Source organism: Arachis hypogaea, chromosome 17 (genome assembly GCF_003086295.3).
Source record: "Arachis hypogaea cultivar Tifrunner chromosome 17, arahy.Tifrunner.gnm2.J5K5, whole genome shotgun sequence".
Classification (NCBI taxonomy): domain Eukaryota; kingdom Viridiplantae; phylum Streptophyta; class Magnoliopsida; order Fabales; family Fabaceae; genus Arachis; species Arachis hypogaea.
Genome location: NC_092052.1, coordinates 132,392,043 through 132,409,579, shown reverse-complemented (window position 1 = coordinate 132,409,579; position 17,537 = coordinate 132,392,043). Strand labels below are relative to the sequence as shown.

The 17,537-nt window shown below is 34.1% G+C and overlaps 2 protein-coding genes across 2 annotated transcripts; one reads left to right on the top strand and one right to left on the bottom strand.

Moving 5' to 3' along the window:
• The first annotated feature begins 532 nt into the window (after positions 1 to 532).
• Positions 533 to 16,016, top strand: LOC112767151 (uncharacterized). The gene is made up of 2 exons (XM_025813032.3): positions 533 to 672; positions 14,683 to 16,016. The coding sequence occupies exon 2, from the start codon at positions 14,759 to 14,761 to the stop codon at positions 15,803 to 15,805; it is 1,047 nt and encodes a 348-aa protein (XP_025668817.1). The 5' UTR covers positions 533 to 672; positions 14,683 to 14,758; the 3' UTR covers positions 15,806 to 16,016.
• On the bottom strand, positions 3,972 to 4,919 carry LOC112767154 (17.6 kDa class II heat shock protein). Its single transcript, XM_025813035.3, has one exon. The coding sequence runs from the start codon at positions 4,838 to 4,840 to the stop codon at positions 4,349 to 4,351; it is 492 nt and encodes a 163-aa protein (XP_025668820.1). The 5' UTR covers positions 4,841 to 4,919; the 3' UTR covers positions 3,972 to 4,348.
• Positions 16,017 to 17,537: the final 1,521 nt, after the last annotated feature.

The window sequence follows — 17,537 nt, the reverse complement described above, 5'->3', positions numbered from 1 at the left end:
TATTTGCAAAATTGTCCCAAAAAAAAATTCATATCCGCAAAGAACCATTTCTATTTTTTTTTTTTTTGGTTTTGGGCTAGGCCCGAAAATCCTACTCGAACCCCCAACCCCAACCCGCCCGAACTCAAACCCCAAACTAATCATATCTCTCTCGATGTGTTGAACTTGAATCCCAGCGCCGAGAAAAAGCTCCATGGCTTCCATGAGATGCCCCTAGTTAACTTCACTTTCGGTGGTAGATCAGTGCACCACCTCTATCCCAATTGATTTGTATTTGCTAATTTTGCTATGGTATGTACTAATCGGTTCCCTTTTGTTGGAATCCAGGTGAATCCACAATTATTGAAGCTTTCTTGTAGCTCAAAAATATCTTACAAAATCGGATTAATCTCTTAGAGGCTACTCTTTGATTTATTGACCGACACCAAAGGTAAGCAATCAGACTCAATTAGTATTATATCTAGCTATAAATTTTTTGCTAAAATTAAGGTATTCCTTGTTGCTAACGCTTCTGCTACAATATTGGATACAGATTTGATTTTATCTGTAGATCCAATAAGAAATCTTCCAAAGTTGTTCCACGTATCTACTATCGTTTCTCCCTCGTCAGAAACTTTCTAAAAAGCTAAATCAACATTCATTTTTAGCCAATTTTTTGGTGGAAGTCTCTAGGTAACTAGCTTCCCTTTAAGTCTTTTATTTTCTGTTTGCTTCTGGATTGGTTGATCAATTGTTTTTCTATGTTGGTTTTCTAATGTTATGGCCTTAATAACATCCTTATTATTGAAAATGGCATGATTCATGGATTTCCAAATCTCCCATATTAGAAAAGCCATTTTCTGTATCCTTTCGTTTTTGTCAACTCATCATTCTTCCTTAATTCTCCAATTTTTTTTTGCAATAATTATTCTCCAAAACTTGCAATGTGTTTCTGAGAGGGACAATATTGGCATTGACTACTAAATCAAGTTGTCCTCGTCTATGGACATAATAATAATATATGTTCGATGGTCTTAGGTTCCTTGAAACAAATTTGACACATAGGAGAATTGACCATTTTTCTTTTAAACAACCTTTCATTTATTGATAATATATTCTATGCTACTCTCCAAATAAAACTTTTAATCCTTTAGATAGTTTGGACATTCCATATCTCTTTCCATAACTCTTCCAAATTCATACTTGATGAAGCTTCTTCCGATTTGCTACCCTAACTTTCCATTTTAGCTATGTGGTATCCAGTTCTGACACTATAGCATCCATCCTTCCTATATGGTTAGATAAGTCTATTTTCTTTTTTCAAAATGCTTGTAGGACTCTTAAGAATTTAAGACTTTGACTATATCATTAAATACCCCTTCAATCTTACCTCATATCCCACCTTTCTCCATCCTTCAACAACTCACTAAAATAATTCAACTCAGTTCCTCCTTGTGTTTGAATTTTTACCTCATCAACCACCCAATAATCATCCCAAATGTTAATCCTTGACCCATCACCCACACTCCATCTACCATGTCTTCAAATGAAGTCCCTTTCTTTGTATTATACTCTTCCAAGATGCATTACTATAGCATTTAGCCTTCCAAAATTCTCCTTTAAAAAAATAGACGATCTTCAAAATATTTACTCATATCGAATCAGAATTTTCTATTATTCTCCAAGCTTGTTTTGTCAAAAGAGTTAAATTTTGATCTTGAAGATCTTAAAGCTTAGACCTTTATTTCTTTTGTTTACATAAACTTTGTCCCAAAATTTTTAGGATATACCTCTTTCTTGTTCAGAATTTGTCCATCAAAATCTTACAGTTCCAACATTTTATTAAAGAACCATTTCTTAACCTGTTAGATTAAAAAATAATGCGAGTACAATATGCAAAACCTTGGCAGATGTGACACTCCCTTGCTTCGTTGTTATTGTTATTAGGAATAAGTATTGTTTTGATCCCTGACGTTGAGGGTCCGAATAGAAATCGTCCCCTTTGTAATTTTGGATTTAAAATCATCCTTAACGTTTTTTTTCATATTAAAATCGTCCTTTTAATTTTTTTGGACAAAAATATCCTCACCACTACCAACACAATTACCTCCTCCTCCACCACCACCACCAACACCAACACTACCACCACCAGCACCACCACCATCAACACTAACACCACCACCACCACCACCACCAACAACAACACCACCAAACAACACCAAACCAAGAAGCAGAAACAGAAAACAGGAAATAGAAAGCAAGAAAGCAGAGGCGGAGGCGGAGGCGGCGAGGTGGAGGTGGCGGCAGTGGCTCGCGTCTCCTCTCTCCCTCGCGATCCCCAACGGCAGACGGCACCACCACGACGACGGCGGCTGCAAGCTTCGCCGCCGCCGCCGTCTCCTTCCCCCTCTTCCTCCCCCTTTCCCCTTCCCCCCACACGTCCTTTCCCCTTCCCCCTTCGCCGCCACTATCCCCCTCCCCCTTCCCCCTTCCCTTTTCCCTTCTCCCCTGCCCCTCCCGTGTTTTCTTTTTTTTTTTAATTTTATAATGTTTTTATTAATAAGGGTAATTTAGTAATAAAGTAAAAAATTTTATTAAAAATGACGATTTTAATACGAAAAAAAACATTAAGGATGATTTTAAATCCAAAATTACAATAGAGACGGTTTCGATTCGGACCCTCAATGTCAGGGACCAAAATAATACTTATCCCTTGTTATTATTATAGTAGCTATTTAATCTTTCCTAGATAATAGTTACAAATTATAAAAAAAATATGTTTAATTTAATTAAATTATTTAATATAATTCATTTAACATAAAAAATATCAAAATGTATTATTTTTTGTTATTATTTTTATCTATCAACCCAAATTCTTTAATTTAGTCATTTAACATTTTATTTTAGCCTATATTTTTAAATATTAATAAATAATTAATAACAAAAACAATAAATTCTAATAATTTTCTATCATTTCTCTTAACATAATAAATATCATCCTTTCCTAAAAGATTTGTCATGTTTAATTTAATTAAATTATTTAACAAAATCATAATACCCGAAAGACAAGAAAAACTAATTTATCTTATTTAATATTCATTAATATTAACAACAATTAATAAATATTAAATATAATAAATTTTAATTATTTTTTATTATTTTTATTAGTTACCAAACATAAAGTTAATATAATTTCACATTAACATAATAAATATCATCCTTTCCCCTAAAAACATGTGAATAACCACTTTTATTATGGTGTTCATACGAAGTAAAAAGAATTTAGTGCTTGTTTGGGCGCCATTATTTTGTTAAAAAAAGATTTTTTTTTTTAATAAAAAAAGATCTTTTTTTATTTTTTAGCGTGTTTGTCAAATTTCTAGTAGTAAAAATAAAAGTACTAGAAAAAAAAAATTTTTTTGAAAAGTTGTAATTTACATTTTTTTTAAAAGATTTTTTTCTTTAGAAAAAAGATATTTTTCATGTAATAAATAAACAAAAAAATACTTTTATATTATTATACTTATACCCAAACATAATTGATAGATAAAAAGATCTTTTTACATAAGATATCCAAACATAAAATTACTTTTACTTCTTCCTAAGATCTTTTAAAAAAAGATAACTCAACAAAAGATATTTTCTTAGAACCTAACCCAATCAAGCCCTTAATCCGTACACTCATTTTACTGTGTGGCAGCATTTGCTATAACATATATCATCCTTGTTTATTCACAATTTTTTTCCTTAACGCGGCAACATTAATTAGGTTCATTACAAAGTGTGACCTTAGCTGCTTGATTCTTCAGTTCAAAACTTCAAATTAAATATAAGAGTAACAAGAATCGCTTGCAATTCGTTGCTTGAAATGAAAATCTTTAATTATATTAGGAAAAATCTAAGCGCAACAACTTATTAAATTTTGGCCATGTAACCAACAAAAAACAAAGAATAAATTTATAATAATAAATAAAATTTCACACTATTAAAAATATTATTAATAGTTATAAATCATAAAAGTTGTCATTCCTAACACTCCTCGTCATATTATAAAGAATTTACAACAAAACGGTTACATTCTTTAAAAAACACAACATCCGAGTGGAAGCTAAGATCACACCATATATTAACCAGTCACCATGAAGAAGCTATTGTGGAGGTAATAATAAGGATAAAAATTTAGAGAGTTAAATTTAAGTAAAATTAATAACAAAAAATTATTAAATAAAATTTAATTAAATTATTTAATAATTTTTAACTATTAATTTCAACTTCACTTAACTGCACTTGAATTTTCAACAATAATAAGGTACCACACACAAATGACAAACACATACATGCATGAAATCTTTACTTGTTGATTAGTCAATTAAGCAGACTTGACCTCAATGGTCTTGGCCTTCTTGGGTTCCGGCGGCGGAAGCTTCTGGACGGTGACGGTGAGCACGCCGTCAGTACAAAGAGCAGAAATGGTATCCTTGTTAGCGTTGTCAGGGATGGAGAATTTCCTCAAGAACTTGCCAACCCTTCTCTCCATGCTCAAGTACCTCACCCCTTCATCTTGTTGCTCCCGCTTCTTCCTCTCACCGCTCACCACCAAAACGTTTTCGTTCTCAACCTGCACCTTTATCTCGGACGCCTTGATCCCCGGCATGTCCACCACGAACACGTACCTGTTCGGGTACTCCACCACGTCCGCCGGCGTCGCCGCCATCGCCTTCGCGTCTCTTACGTATGCCCTCGAAGGGTTGTTGTTCTTGTTGCCGCCTCTCTCTCTTTCGGGTTGTTCTTCCGCGAAGTCGAGCATGTCTTCCAAGATTGAGAATATTGGGGTGTCCCAACTCATCTTCCTCAAGTCCATTATTATGGCTTTGCTTGCAATGCAACCCTCAGCTAATCTTATTTTGTCACGTTCGTTTAGTTTTGGATGAAATTAAACGATATTTATAGAAAAATGATGAAGAAAACAAGGTACGTGAGAGTTCTAGGGAGAGTGTGTGAGCTGTGAGGATCGGAAAAGTGGTGTCTAGAATGCTCTGCCCAAGAAGACTCTTGAACCTTCCAGCGTATGCCATATTCTTTTTCAAATTAGGCGCCAGCAATTTTATTAAATTTTGGTCTATGTAACTAGTAAAGAAAATTAAACCTTTAGATAAAATCTCATGATAACTATTTAATGGTAACACATTCCTCTTTTCAAATACTGTTAAATTATTGGTAAAAGTTGAGGCTTAACTTTATCTAAAGTTATAATTAAAAATTTTTAGATAAAAATTTAGTTAAATTAGTTAAATTATTCAACGTCTTTCAGCTATTAAATTCCTGTAAAATTAGCTGCAACTAAATTTTTATCTAAATTAAATATCACTCTCCCAATTTTTTTCTCTCGTACAACTCACACACACTTTAACACGTTCTATTAAAAGATTCTACCTTTTTTTTTCCTTCGCTCTTGCTCTGCTATTTTTTAATTTTTATTTTCAATTAATTATAAAAAAAATGGGCTAGGCCTTACCATGGATTATATTAATTTTTTGATGTATAAAATATTATTTTAATTTTTAATATTTTATTTTAATTTAAAATTTTTTTAAATAAATTTAATATTATTTCATTATTAAATTTGACACAAATAATTAATATATTAAAAATGTAATAACATTTGAATTTGATTTGAATATATAAATAAAATCGATTTTCTAATGATGATCAATATAAATTATTTTTTTAGATTTTAGAATAAAAGGAGAATGAAGAGAGAAAGTATGACAAGAAAATTTTTATTATATTTCTGTAATTGACAAAAATAAAAAGATATAACTTAACTAAAAATGTTATTAATACTCACGTCATTCACTTTTTTAATTATTCATACCAAATTTAAAAATAAGATAACATTGAATTTATTTAAAAAAATTTAGAATAAAAATAAAATATTAAAAATATTAAAAATTAAAATAGTATTTTATTCATTTTTTTTTTACCTTCTTAGGAAGCAATTGCAATAGCCCAAATATTTGGACAAAGAATGGTTCGTTTCATTTAACTAGTGAAATACTAAAGCCAAAACCTGAGGTACTAATGTACACGTCCAAGAGGAGTTTAAAAAGTAAATGGTAGCAGTACCAAAAACCCAAGAGTGAGTAGTGAATTTGGCCCACATACCGGGAATAAAAAAGAAAAGAAAGAAGTAAAGCTTTATTTATTTATTCAGCCTTGGTTTTGGATTTTTTTTTTAAATAAATAAGTTAAATATTTTATTTACCAAAATTTATAATGTGAGAGGTCTTTATCCAGTTATGTAATATTACTTATTTCGTTCATAATGAAAATGAGATATAATGTGAATACATAAATGATTACTTTTTTAGTGGCTAAATTTTTGGTAGCTCTTGATAATTACATGTTGGTTGACCGATAAAAAATTAATATATAGAAGTATTTATTAATGGAGTTAATTGAAATAAAATTGTTAAGTCATTTTTATCTGAAAACAACACAATCCTAATAAAAGAAAATTCAAATGTTATCTATTAAATTCATTGTCCTCAAAACAAATCATTGTATTTTTTAATACTATTAGAATTTTCGAACTTTTTTACTTTTTTTTTTTAACAAAAGAGCTCAACACAAAATAGTAAAGCGAAAAAGATATAAATAAAAATAAATAAAAAGAACATGTAGAGACTATAAACAGACAACCCTCCCTATTATCATCTGCGGCATTGTCATCAACAACAAAAGGGATCCAAACTACTCCACTCTCTAGAACTGGTTAAGGATTTCTGAAACACCTCCTCTGCACTTCCTTCCTTATTATTGAAGATCCGCCCATTCCTCTCTAACCAAACGTTCCAAATAACCGAATATATTCGACGTCTTTTTTACACAAAACGCATATGTTATCACCATGAGTAATAATTCCCAGCCTCTGCAGTCTTTCTTTAGTGTTAACTCTTCCAATCAAAGTAAACCAAATAAATAACTCCACTCGTGGCGGAACCAAACCTTTCCAAATGGTTCTGGTAAAGCTGTAACCGGTTATTTCCTCCGGGAGGGACTCTAACTGTATCACCTGTACAAAAGAGTTAGTTGAAAATATACCTTCTTTGTCGAACTTCCAAACAACTCTGTCTTGCTTATCATGAGCTAGCTTAATTGGCCTTAAGGTTTCATGTAGCCGATCCACTAATTCCAACTCCCATTGGTATAACTTTCTTCTCCACTGAAAATTTCATATCCACTCTAACCCATCCCAAAATCCGCAATCCCCTATAACAGATCCTTTTTGGTTTGAAATAGAGAATAGTCTCGGAAAACTCATCTTTAGCGGACCACTTTGTAGCTAGACATCTTCCCAAAATCGAGTCCGCCTCCCATTACCCACCTCCATAGATAACCCCGCGACCAACTTATCTCTCACATTACTATTCCTGACCTGCAACTGACAGATATCCTTCCAAGGGCCCCTCTAGTAGGTAATGTCTAAGCTGATAGCATCACATTGGGGTTCAAGTCATAGCAAGAGCAAACGACTCTCTTCCATAATGGACACTCTTCTTTGAAAAACCGCCACCACCACTTGAAAAGAAGTGCAGTATTTCTAATCACTGCATCACCCACCCCCAACCCACTCACCTTCTTAGGGGTCTGAACCATCTCCCATTTAACTAGTGCCAAACCATTTTTACCTTCCTCCTTGCTCCATAGGAATCTCCTCTGCAATGATATCAACTTTTCTGCTACTGCTTTCGCCATCTTATACAGACTCAAGTAGTACACCGGCAAGCTATTTAGTACAGATTTAATAAAGACAAGCTTACCCGCTTTGTTGAGCACTTTTGCCTTCTACAAGCTAAGCTTTTTCTCCACCTTGTCAATTATCGGTTTCCAAGTCCTAACCAATATTGGGTTTGCTTCTAAGGAAATGTCAAGATATCTGACTGGAAGACTAGCCTCCTTGCATCCCAATAAGTTATACATGTTGTAAGTCCACTGCTGTTCGCAATTTATTGGAATTAAACTTGACTTATCAAAGTTAATAGATAACCCTGACATCATCTCAAAGCACCTTAGCAATCTGGCATAGTTCCTGATGGTCTCCTCCTCTGGTGGACAGAACAATATAGTGTCATCTGCAAACTGCAAGTGAGATAACTCTATATTATCCTTTCCAATCAGTAGCGGCAAAATACGTTTGTTCCTGACTGCCTCCCCTACCATCCTATGAAGTACTTCAACAACCGGAACAAACAGAAATGGAGATAATGGATCACCTTGTCTCAAGCCTCTCTCCATCTTAAAAGGTTTAGATGGTGAGTCATTAATCAGGATCGACATAGACGCTGTACCCAGACACTCCTTCACCCATTCCCTCCATCTCCAACCAAAGCCCATCTTCTGTAGCACAATATCCACAAAGCTCCACTTAACCCGGTCATAAGCCTTCTGGAAGTCTAACTTAATGATTGCCGCTTTCTTCTTTTTTGTCTTTAACCAGTGTACTATTTCACATGCAATAAGAGCCCCATCATGTATTTTCCGTATCTTCACAAATGCGCTCTGGGTCTCCCCCACTAGACCTGGCATGACTGAACTCATCCTCCTAACCATCACTTTGAAAATTACTTTATACACACAACCTACCATGCTGATCGGTCGAAGATCCTTGATCTCCCTCGCTCCGGTGAACTTAGGTGCAAGGGCCACCCAGGTAATATTGGAATCCGAAGGCAACCTTGACGTTCGAAAGAAATCCAGGACAGCTGTCATGAACTCTGCACCAATCTCGTTCCAGTATTTCTTAATGAAATTCATGTTATACCCGTCACTCCCTGGAGCCTTGGACGATTAACAATCCCATACAACTTCTTTTATCTCTTCCATTGTCGGTATTCTCTCCAGAGCTATTGAGGTTTCTTCATCAATTCGATTTACCAGTCCGTCCCTGAAACCCACAACCGGAGATCTCTCCTGATGGTACAGTGCTTTGTAAAAATTTCTGATAGCAATCTTGATCTGAGCTTGATTTCTTATCAACCTTCCGTTGATTAACAGAGCATCAAGTTTGTTATTCCTCCTTCGTGCCGACGCCAAGTTATGAAAGTACCTAGTGTTCTTATCCATATCCTTTGCATGCCGGGAGCGTGACATCTGCTTCCAGTGTATTTCTTTCCTGACATACCACTGCTTGCAACAGCTTACTAGAGCCTTCCTTCAGCCTCCATTGTACCATCACACTCCATGTCCTACCAAGTCATCTATCTTCCTAATCTCCTCCTCAAAACGTTGTATTTTCATGTCCATGTCACCAAAATTGGCCTTGTGCCATTTTTCCAAAGGCACCGTTAAAGCCTTCAACTTCTCTGTGAACTATACTTCACCAAGATTCTTCCATTCTTCTCTGACCATTCTTAGAAACCCGTCATGTGTAAACCAGGAGTCCAAGCTGCGAAATGGTCGTGGACCGCCTCTGCAGTTGGTATCCTCCACTATAATGGGACAGTGATCCGACAGGCCTCTCGGTCCCCTTTTTAAACGAATCTCCGGGAACTCCTTCATCCATTCTACACTCACTAGAACTCTATCAATGCGACTGCAAGAGCTGCCTATAAACCATGTAAATTTCCGATCATTCAGCGGTAGATCCACTAACTGCATATCTTGTATCCAAGACTTAAAATCTTCCGCAGATCCTGTTAATCTATCCTGACCTTTCCTCTCTTCAAGCTGTGTAACCTCATTAAAATCACCCATGTAGCATATCAGAACTTGACATAGACCAGCTATAAAGCTCAGTTCCTCCCACACAGCAAGTTTTTCAACTCTTGTAATCTGACTTATCATAAAAAAATCTTCAACCATCAATTTGCCACAGCCTAAACTTCTCAACAATACCGCGATATTAAAGGCGCAATCTTCATATTCACAATTGAATCTCCACCTTTAATCGGCGTCGATCGTAAAGCTCCATGACATTGCCAAGTTGCAAATAAAAACACTAAAGTGGCAACCATACTTTAAACTTCTGCTATAGCACAACTCGAATACTCCAATGGGTCTCTAAACTGCCATAACAATAATTTCATGAAATCCTTCTTTCAGCTGTCATAGTGTTCATCCCCAATATTCCCTTCAAAATTTTAATTTAGTTCAAATTTATGTTTCATAAAAAAGTTGTTTATTTTTCTTCTTTTCTGATAATGTTAATCAAAAATAGCAACTTTACCTAGTTAGATTAATGCTTTTATTATTTTTTAAGATATCACAATGATGGTCAGCACAACAAATGCATTTATGTGTCAAAAGAAAATAAATACCACATCCCTAACCATTCTAACCACCACACTGGACATGTTTCATAAAAAAATTATTTATTTTTCTTCTCTTCTAGTAATGTTAATAAAAGGTAGCAACTTTATGCGGTTAAATTAATGCATTTACCATTTTCTAAGACGATCACAATGACGATCAGCATAATAAAATGCATCCAGGTGTCAAAAAGAGATAAATGCCTCGTCTCTAACTATTATAACCACCATATTGGCCATGTTTCATAAAAAAAAAATTGTTTATTTTTTTCTCCTCTAATAATGTTAATTAAAGGTAATAAATTTACCCAATTAGATTAATGCAATTACCATTTTCTAAACAATGACGGTCAACACAAAAAAATACATCTAGATGTCAAAAGGAGATAAATATCATGTCTCTAACCATTCTAGCCACCATATTAGTCATGTTTCATAAAAAAAAAATTGTTTATTTTCCTTTTCTTCTGATATTGTTAATCAAAGGTAGCAACTTTATTCAGTTAGATTAATGCATTTACCACTTTCTAAGACTATCACAATGACGGTCAGCACAACAAAATTTATTCAAGTGTCAAAAGGAGATAAATGCTATGTCTCTAACCATTCTGGCCACTACATTGGTCATGTTTCATAAAATAGACTTGTTTATTTTTCTTCTTCTCTGATAATGTTAATTAAAGGTAGCAACTTTATCCACTTAGATTAATTCATTTACCACTTTCTAAGATTATCACAATGACGGTCAGCAGTTCAGCACAACAAAATCTATTAGGTGTCAAAAAGAGAAAAATGTCACATCTCTAACAATTATAGTTACCACACTGGCCATGTTTCATAAAAAAAAATTGTTTATTTTTTTTCTTCTCTGATAATGTTAATTAAAGGTAGTAATTTTACCTAGTTAAATTGATGTATTTACCACTTTTTAAGACTATCACAATGACGGTCAACACAACAAAATACATCCAGGTGTCAAAAGGAGATAAATACGACGTCTCTAACTATTCTAGTTACCACACTGACCATGTTTCATAAAAAAGACTTGTTTATTTTCCTTCTTCTCTGATAATGTTAATCAAAGGTATCAACTTTACCTAGTTAAATTAATGCATTTACCACTTTTTAAAATTATCACAATGACAGTCAGCACAACAAAATATATCAGGTGTCAAAAAGAGATAAATGTCGCGTCTCTAACCATTCTAGTCACCACGCTGGTCATGTTTCATAAAAAAACTTGTTTATTTTTCTTCTCCTCTGATAATGTTAATCTAAGGTAGCAAGTTTACTCAGTTACATTAATACATTTACCACTTTTTAAGACTATCACAATGACGGTTCGCACAACAAAATATATCCAGGTATCAAAAGGAGATAAATGCCATGTCTCTAACCATTCTAGCCACTACACTGGCCATGTTTCATAAAAAAGACTTGTTTATTTTCCTTCTTCTCTGATAATGTTAATCAAAGTTATTATCAACTTTACCCAATTAGATTAATGTATTGACTACTTTCTAAGACTATCACAATGACGATCACCACAACAAAATCTATTAGGTGTCAAAAAGAGATAAATATCACGTCTCTAACCATTCTAGTCACCACACTGGACATGTTTCATAAAAAAAATTTGTTTATTTTTCTTCTTCTATGATAATGTTAATCAAAGGTAGCAATTTTATCTAATTAGATTAATGCATTTACCAATTTCTAAGACTAATTAATACAATGACGGTCAGTATAACAAAATACATCCAAGTGTCAAAAAAAGATAAATGTCACGTCTCTAACCATTCTAGCCACCACACTGGCCATGTTTCATAAAAAAGACTTGTTTATTTTCCTTCTTCTCTGATAATATTAATCAAAGGTATCAACTTTACTCAGTTAGATTAATGTATTTACCATTTTCTAAGACTATCACAATGACGGTCAGCACAACAAAATCTATCAGGTGTCAAAAAGAGATAAATATCACGTCTCTAACCATTCTAGTCACCACACTAGCTATGTTTCATAAAAAAAACTTGTTTATTTTTCTTATCTTCTGATAATGTTAATCAAATGTAGCAAGTTTACCCACTTAGATTAATGTATTTACCACTTTCTAAGACTATCACAATGACGACTAGCATAACAAAATACATCCAGGTGTCAAAAAGAGATAAATGCTACGTCTCTAACCATTCTAGCCACCACACTGACCATGTTTCATTAAAAAAACTTATTTATTTTTATTTCTCCTCTAGTAATGTTAACAAAAGGTAACAACTTTACTCAATTAGTTTAATGTATTTATCATTTTCTAAAATATCACAATGATGGTCGACGCAAAAAATTGTATTCAGATATCAAAATGAGATAAATAACACGTTTCTAACCATTCTAGCCACCATATTAGCCATATTTCATAAAAAAAATTTTTTTTTTTCCTTTGCTAATGTTAATCAAAAGTAGTAATTTTATTCAATTAAATGAATATATTTACCATTTTCTAAAACTGTCACAATAACAAACAGCACAATAAAATACATTCAGATGTCAAAAAAAAATAATGCCACGTTTCTAGTTATTTTAGCCACCGCATTGGCTTAGTCATCACATACTGCACCTACATAAATATATTTAGAATTGTTTATATTAATAAATAAAATATTTATTTTATTTTAAAGAGGGGCTGTTATTTTTATTTTACATATGTATATTTAACATTTTTCATTTTTAGTATTGGATGTTATTAATGAAAATAGAAAAAAAAGATTGTTTTTTATATCATAAAAAAAATAAATAAATAATAATAGAGATATTATTACTTGAATATTGAATATGCTGCTTAACTTACAAGGTGCAGAATAATACGGACAAGGCATAGTTTTGTAACCTTCGCCTTTTGTTGTTTAGTGATTTAAGTCGACGGTTGTGTTGGAAGATGTTTTCCTTCTCGTATGATATGGATAAGGAAGAGATTTTCGCTTCTATTTTTTACCGCATCATAAGATTTTATCCATTAATAAACAAGAGACACAATTTAGCACACCAGCACAGTATATTATAATTTGAAAACAGTGAGTTCAAATCCAGGAAATTAAGCAACCTCAACTAATACAATTTTGATAGAATTACATCAAACAAAGAACGATGTGCCTCAGCCTCCAAGTTGTTGTTTGTTTTGGATGATGGGCCCACCAGGCCAGGTGAATTAAGTGTTATAGATCATGATTATAACAGTAAAGTAATAGAAAAATTTTAAGTATACCTGAAATATCAGTATTCTAGTTATTTTAATGGTTGATTTTAATTAATATATATTATATATTTTTTATAATTTAAATTAACGGCTAAAATAATTAGAACATTGATGTTTTAGATATATTAAAATTTTTTTTATAAGGTAGTGTTTGGTAGAGAAATAGAGATAGAAAGATTGAGACTAAAAGACAGAGACTAAGAGACAGAGATTAAAATAAATCTTAATATTTTGTTTAGTATAAAATAGGAGACAGAAATTAAAACAAGAATAAAATTTTAATTTAATTTGCATAAAGGGTAAAATTAAAAATAATTAATTGAAATGAGAGTATTTTATGTATAAAATGTTATTAAAGTTTCAATTTCTATCTTTAAAAATTTTAGTTTTTTGTATTTCTACTTTTTAGAAATACTGAAATATTGAAATTTTAGAGATAAAAATAAATTTTAGTACCAGTCTCTGAACCAACAAACATAATATTAAATCAATTTTTTAATCTCTGTTTTAATATTTCAAAACAAACGCTACCTAGGTAATAAAAGGTTGATTGGGTCACGTTAATTACACAGCTAAACGTAATATAAAATTGAGTAATAGGAGTAGTGATGAGTCATGAGTGTTAAGTGAGTGTGCGTGACCACGTTCCTCTTATTTGCCATGCTTTGATTCCCGAACCCCATTTCCCAAAACAGTGAACACAGACACACTACACAGATAAAACCATAATTCCCAAAAAGGGATCACCGATATGGCAACGGACACGTGTCCATTTCTTCCATGATCCGCAAAACCCTCACTCTTCTCCTCCTCCTCCTTTTTCTTTTTCTTCGATGTCCCATCCTTCACACTCTCTTCTGTACGACCCCGCCACACCTCTGAAAATTCCCCTTACTAGGTTTTACTGTTTCAGCCACCACCACCACTTCAACCAAAACCGCCGCCATGCCGTGTCTGCTACTAACGCCCATAGTTTCCTCTACATACCAGTAACAAAATCCCTCATTATTTGACCCTTTTTCTCCGATCCGCCGCCTCAAATTCTGCCCTTTCTTGAATCTCAGCACTCTGCTGTTTTTCCCATTTCTTCTTGTGTCCTCTACTAGAATTAGAAACCCTAAAAATCTATTCTTTTTACAGCTCCAGAGGAGGAGGGTGTTGTTCTGCCGAAGCGGTTGGTGCTTGGTGAGTTGGTTCATTGTTCAAAGTGGCGAAGATGAGTTTGAGTGCCGCAGAGGACGATTCTTCCTCGTCGGAGATTCATCTTCCGGCGGAGATAGACTGGCACATGCTGGACAAGTCCAAGTTCTTCTTCCTCGGCGCCGCCTTATTCTCCGGCGTGTCCGCCGCACTTTACCCCATGGTTGTCCTGAAAACTCGGCAGCAAGTTTCTTCTGCAAAATACTCGTGCCTGAACATGTCCTGCGCCATTATGCGCTACGAAGGTTTCAGAGGCTTCTACAAAGGTTTCGGAACTTCTCTGATGGGAACTATCCCAGCTCGCGCACTCTACATGGCGGCACTCGAAGCCACAAAGAGCAATGTCGGAACCGGCCTCATGGAATTGGGTTTCTCCGACACCACAGCCACCGCCATGTCTAACGCCGCCGCAGGTGTTACCTCTGCTATGGCGGCGCAACTTGTGTGGACCCCAATCGATGTTGTGAGCCAGAGACTCATGGTTCAAGGATGCAGCAGCAGCAATGGCGGTAGCAACAACAGCATGCTGAGAAACCTCAACTCAGAGAATTACAGGAACGGCATTGATGCTTTCAGGAAGATTCTGTGTGCTGATGGAGCCAGAGGGTTCTACAGAGGATTCGGTATTTCGATATTAACATACGCGCCTTCCAATGCAGTTTGGTGGACTTCATATTCAATGGTGCATAGAGTTATATGGAGTGCATTTGGTTCTTACATGTGTGACAATAACTGCAATCATTTTAGGCCTGATTCAAGGGCCATGCTTGGAGTGCAAGGTTTGAGTGCGGTTCTAGCAAGTGGGGTGTCGGCGATTGTCACAATGCCGCTTGACACCATCAAGACCAGGTTGCAGGTTTTGGATGCCGACGACAATGGAAGAAGGAGGCCGTTGACTTTTGGTCAAACCATAAGGAACTTGGTTAAGGAAGGTGGTCTTTTAGCTTGTTACAGAGGCTTGGCTCCAAGGTGGGCTTCCATGTCCATGTCTGCTACAACCATGATCACTACCTACGAGTTCTTGAAACGCTTGTCTACTAAGTCTCAAGAAAAATTTACTTGATTTCATTTCCTCAAAAACACTATAGATCAGGAATCAGCCTCCTTTCTTTTATTTTGCTCTTTTTTTTTTCCTTTTTAGAAAACAAAAAAAATAAAAATGTAATAGTCTGTATGAGTTAGTTAGTCATCACCAAGATATGATGAGAGATTATTGTATATATTCAACTCTTGTGTTTTCCATTTCCTCTAATCCTACAAACTTTACCTACAAATTTGTTTAATTTCTTATCAAAATTTTATAAAAGGATTAATTTTGTCTAAAAAAAATTTAAAACTAATTTAATGATTCCGATTTATTGAAAATAAAGTGTCTGATGACTGATGGTGTCATTCTACTTAAAAACCGTTGAAAAGTACTTGTTTTTCATGTCATAGATATATATGGAGAAAATACTCAGTTTGGTCTTTATTACATTCGAGTCTCAATTTAGTCTTTGAAGTTTCAATTGCCTTAATTTAGTTCTTAAATTTTTCAAATTTTAATCACGTTAGTCCCTATATAGATTTTCATCACAGAATCAATTGAAAAATTTGGGGACTAAATTGAGGTAATTAAAATTTTAAAAATTAAATTAAGGTTCGAGTATAACTTTAGGACCAAATTGAGTATTATCTCGATATATATTGTTATTCTACCTTTTGGTTTCTCTTTTGGTCAATTATGATTTGTCCTTGGACTTGGCAAGTGTTGCTATGCTATAATGCTATTTACTTTAGTTTACTGAAATATTGGGACTTAAGGCTAAATTGGCTATGGCCCTTGCGTCCTTCAAAAGACGGTAAGAGTTGAGGAGACCATTGACAACAGAGACATGAATGCAGGGTCGCGTTTAAAGGACAAAATTCGTTTATTAACCCACGATTGCCCCAAATCCACTTAAGAAACCAACACTTTTCTTTCAAATTTAATATGTATTCTTCCCATGTTTTGCTAGCTTATTTCATTTGTAGCTTCCTCAAACTCATTATTCTTTATTTCATGGTATCTTCAAATCTAACATGTCAAAGACTAATCGTTATGGATTTAAACTCTATTTAAGAATTTATTATTAACTAATGTACAAAACGAAATTCAAATTTTCAATACTGAAGAGACTAGTGAGAGATTAGTAAGTTAACTATTAGACCAATCAAATTGGTTTTCCAAACTCATCACTGATCAATAGAATATAAAGGTGAAAAAAAAGGTTTGATACTTACAGAAATACACTCAAGACGGAGACTCATACGATTTATTATTATAGGTCATAAAATTTTCTAATATAACCACTTTCTTATTTATATGAAGCCACTTAAATCAAAGAAATGTTAAGATTTTGTTGACGGAAGGAGTAGCATCCATAGAATGATAAAAAAAAAAGGGGGTGGTAATTGGTGGGAGAGAGAAATCCCACATTAATTGGCGGTGGCAAGGGAACGAGAATGGAGTATATATGCCAATGAGGTGCATGCAAGTTCTGAATATATTGTCCTTTGTTGAATGTTGAAACCAGGTGCCCAACACTGATGAGGAAAATACCATTTTTGAATTTAACCAAACATCATGGGTAGCTGTTTTGTTTCTGCCCATGCACTGCACTGATCCAAATAAATAAATAATTAAATTGCATTTTCTATGGACCATCGATCTGCCAAAACGGTGGGCATCATCTTCTATCTGCAACTGCAACGTCTCTTGCAAAAGCTACAATTTTTCCGAGGCCAAATTCTTGCACCTTTATGAACCCACCACA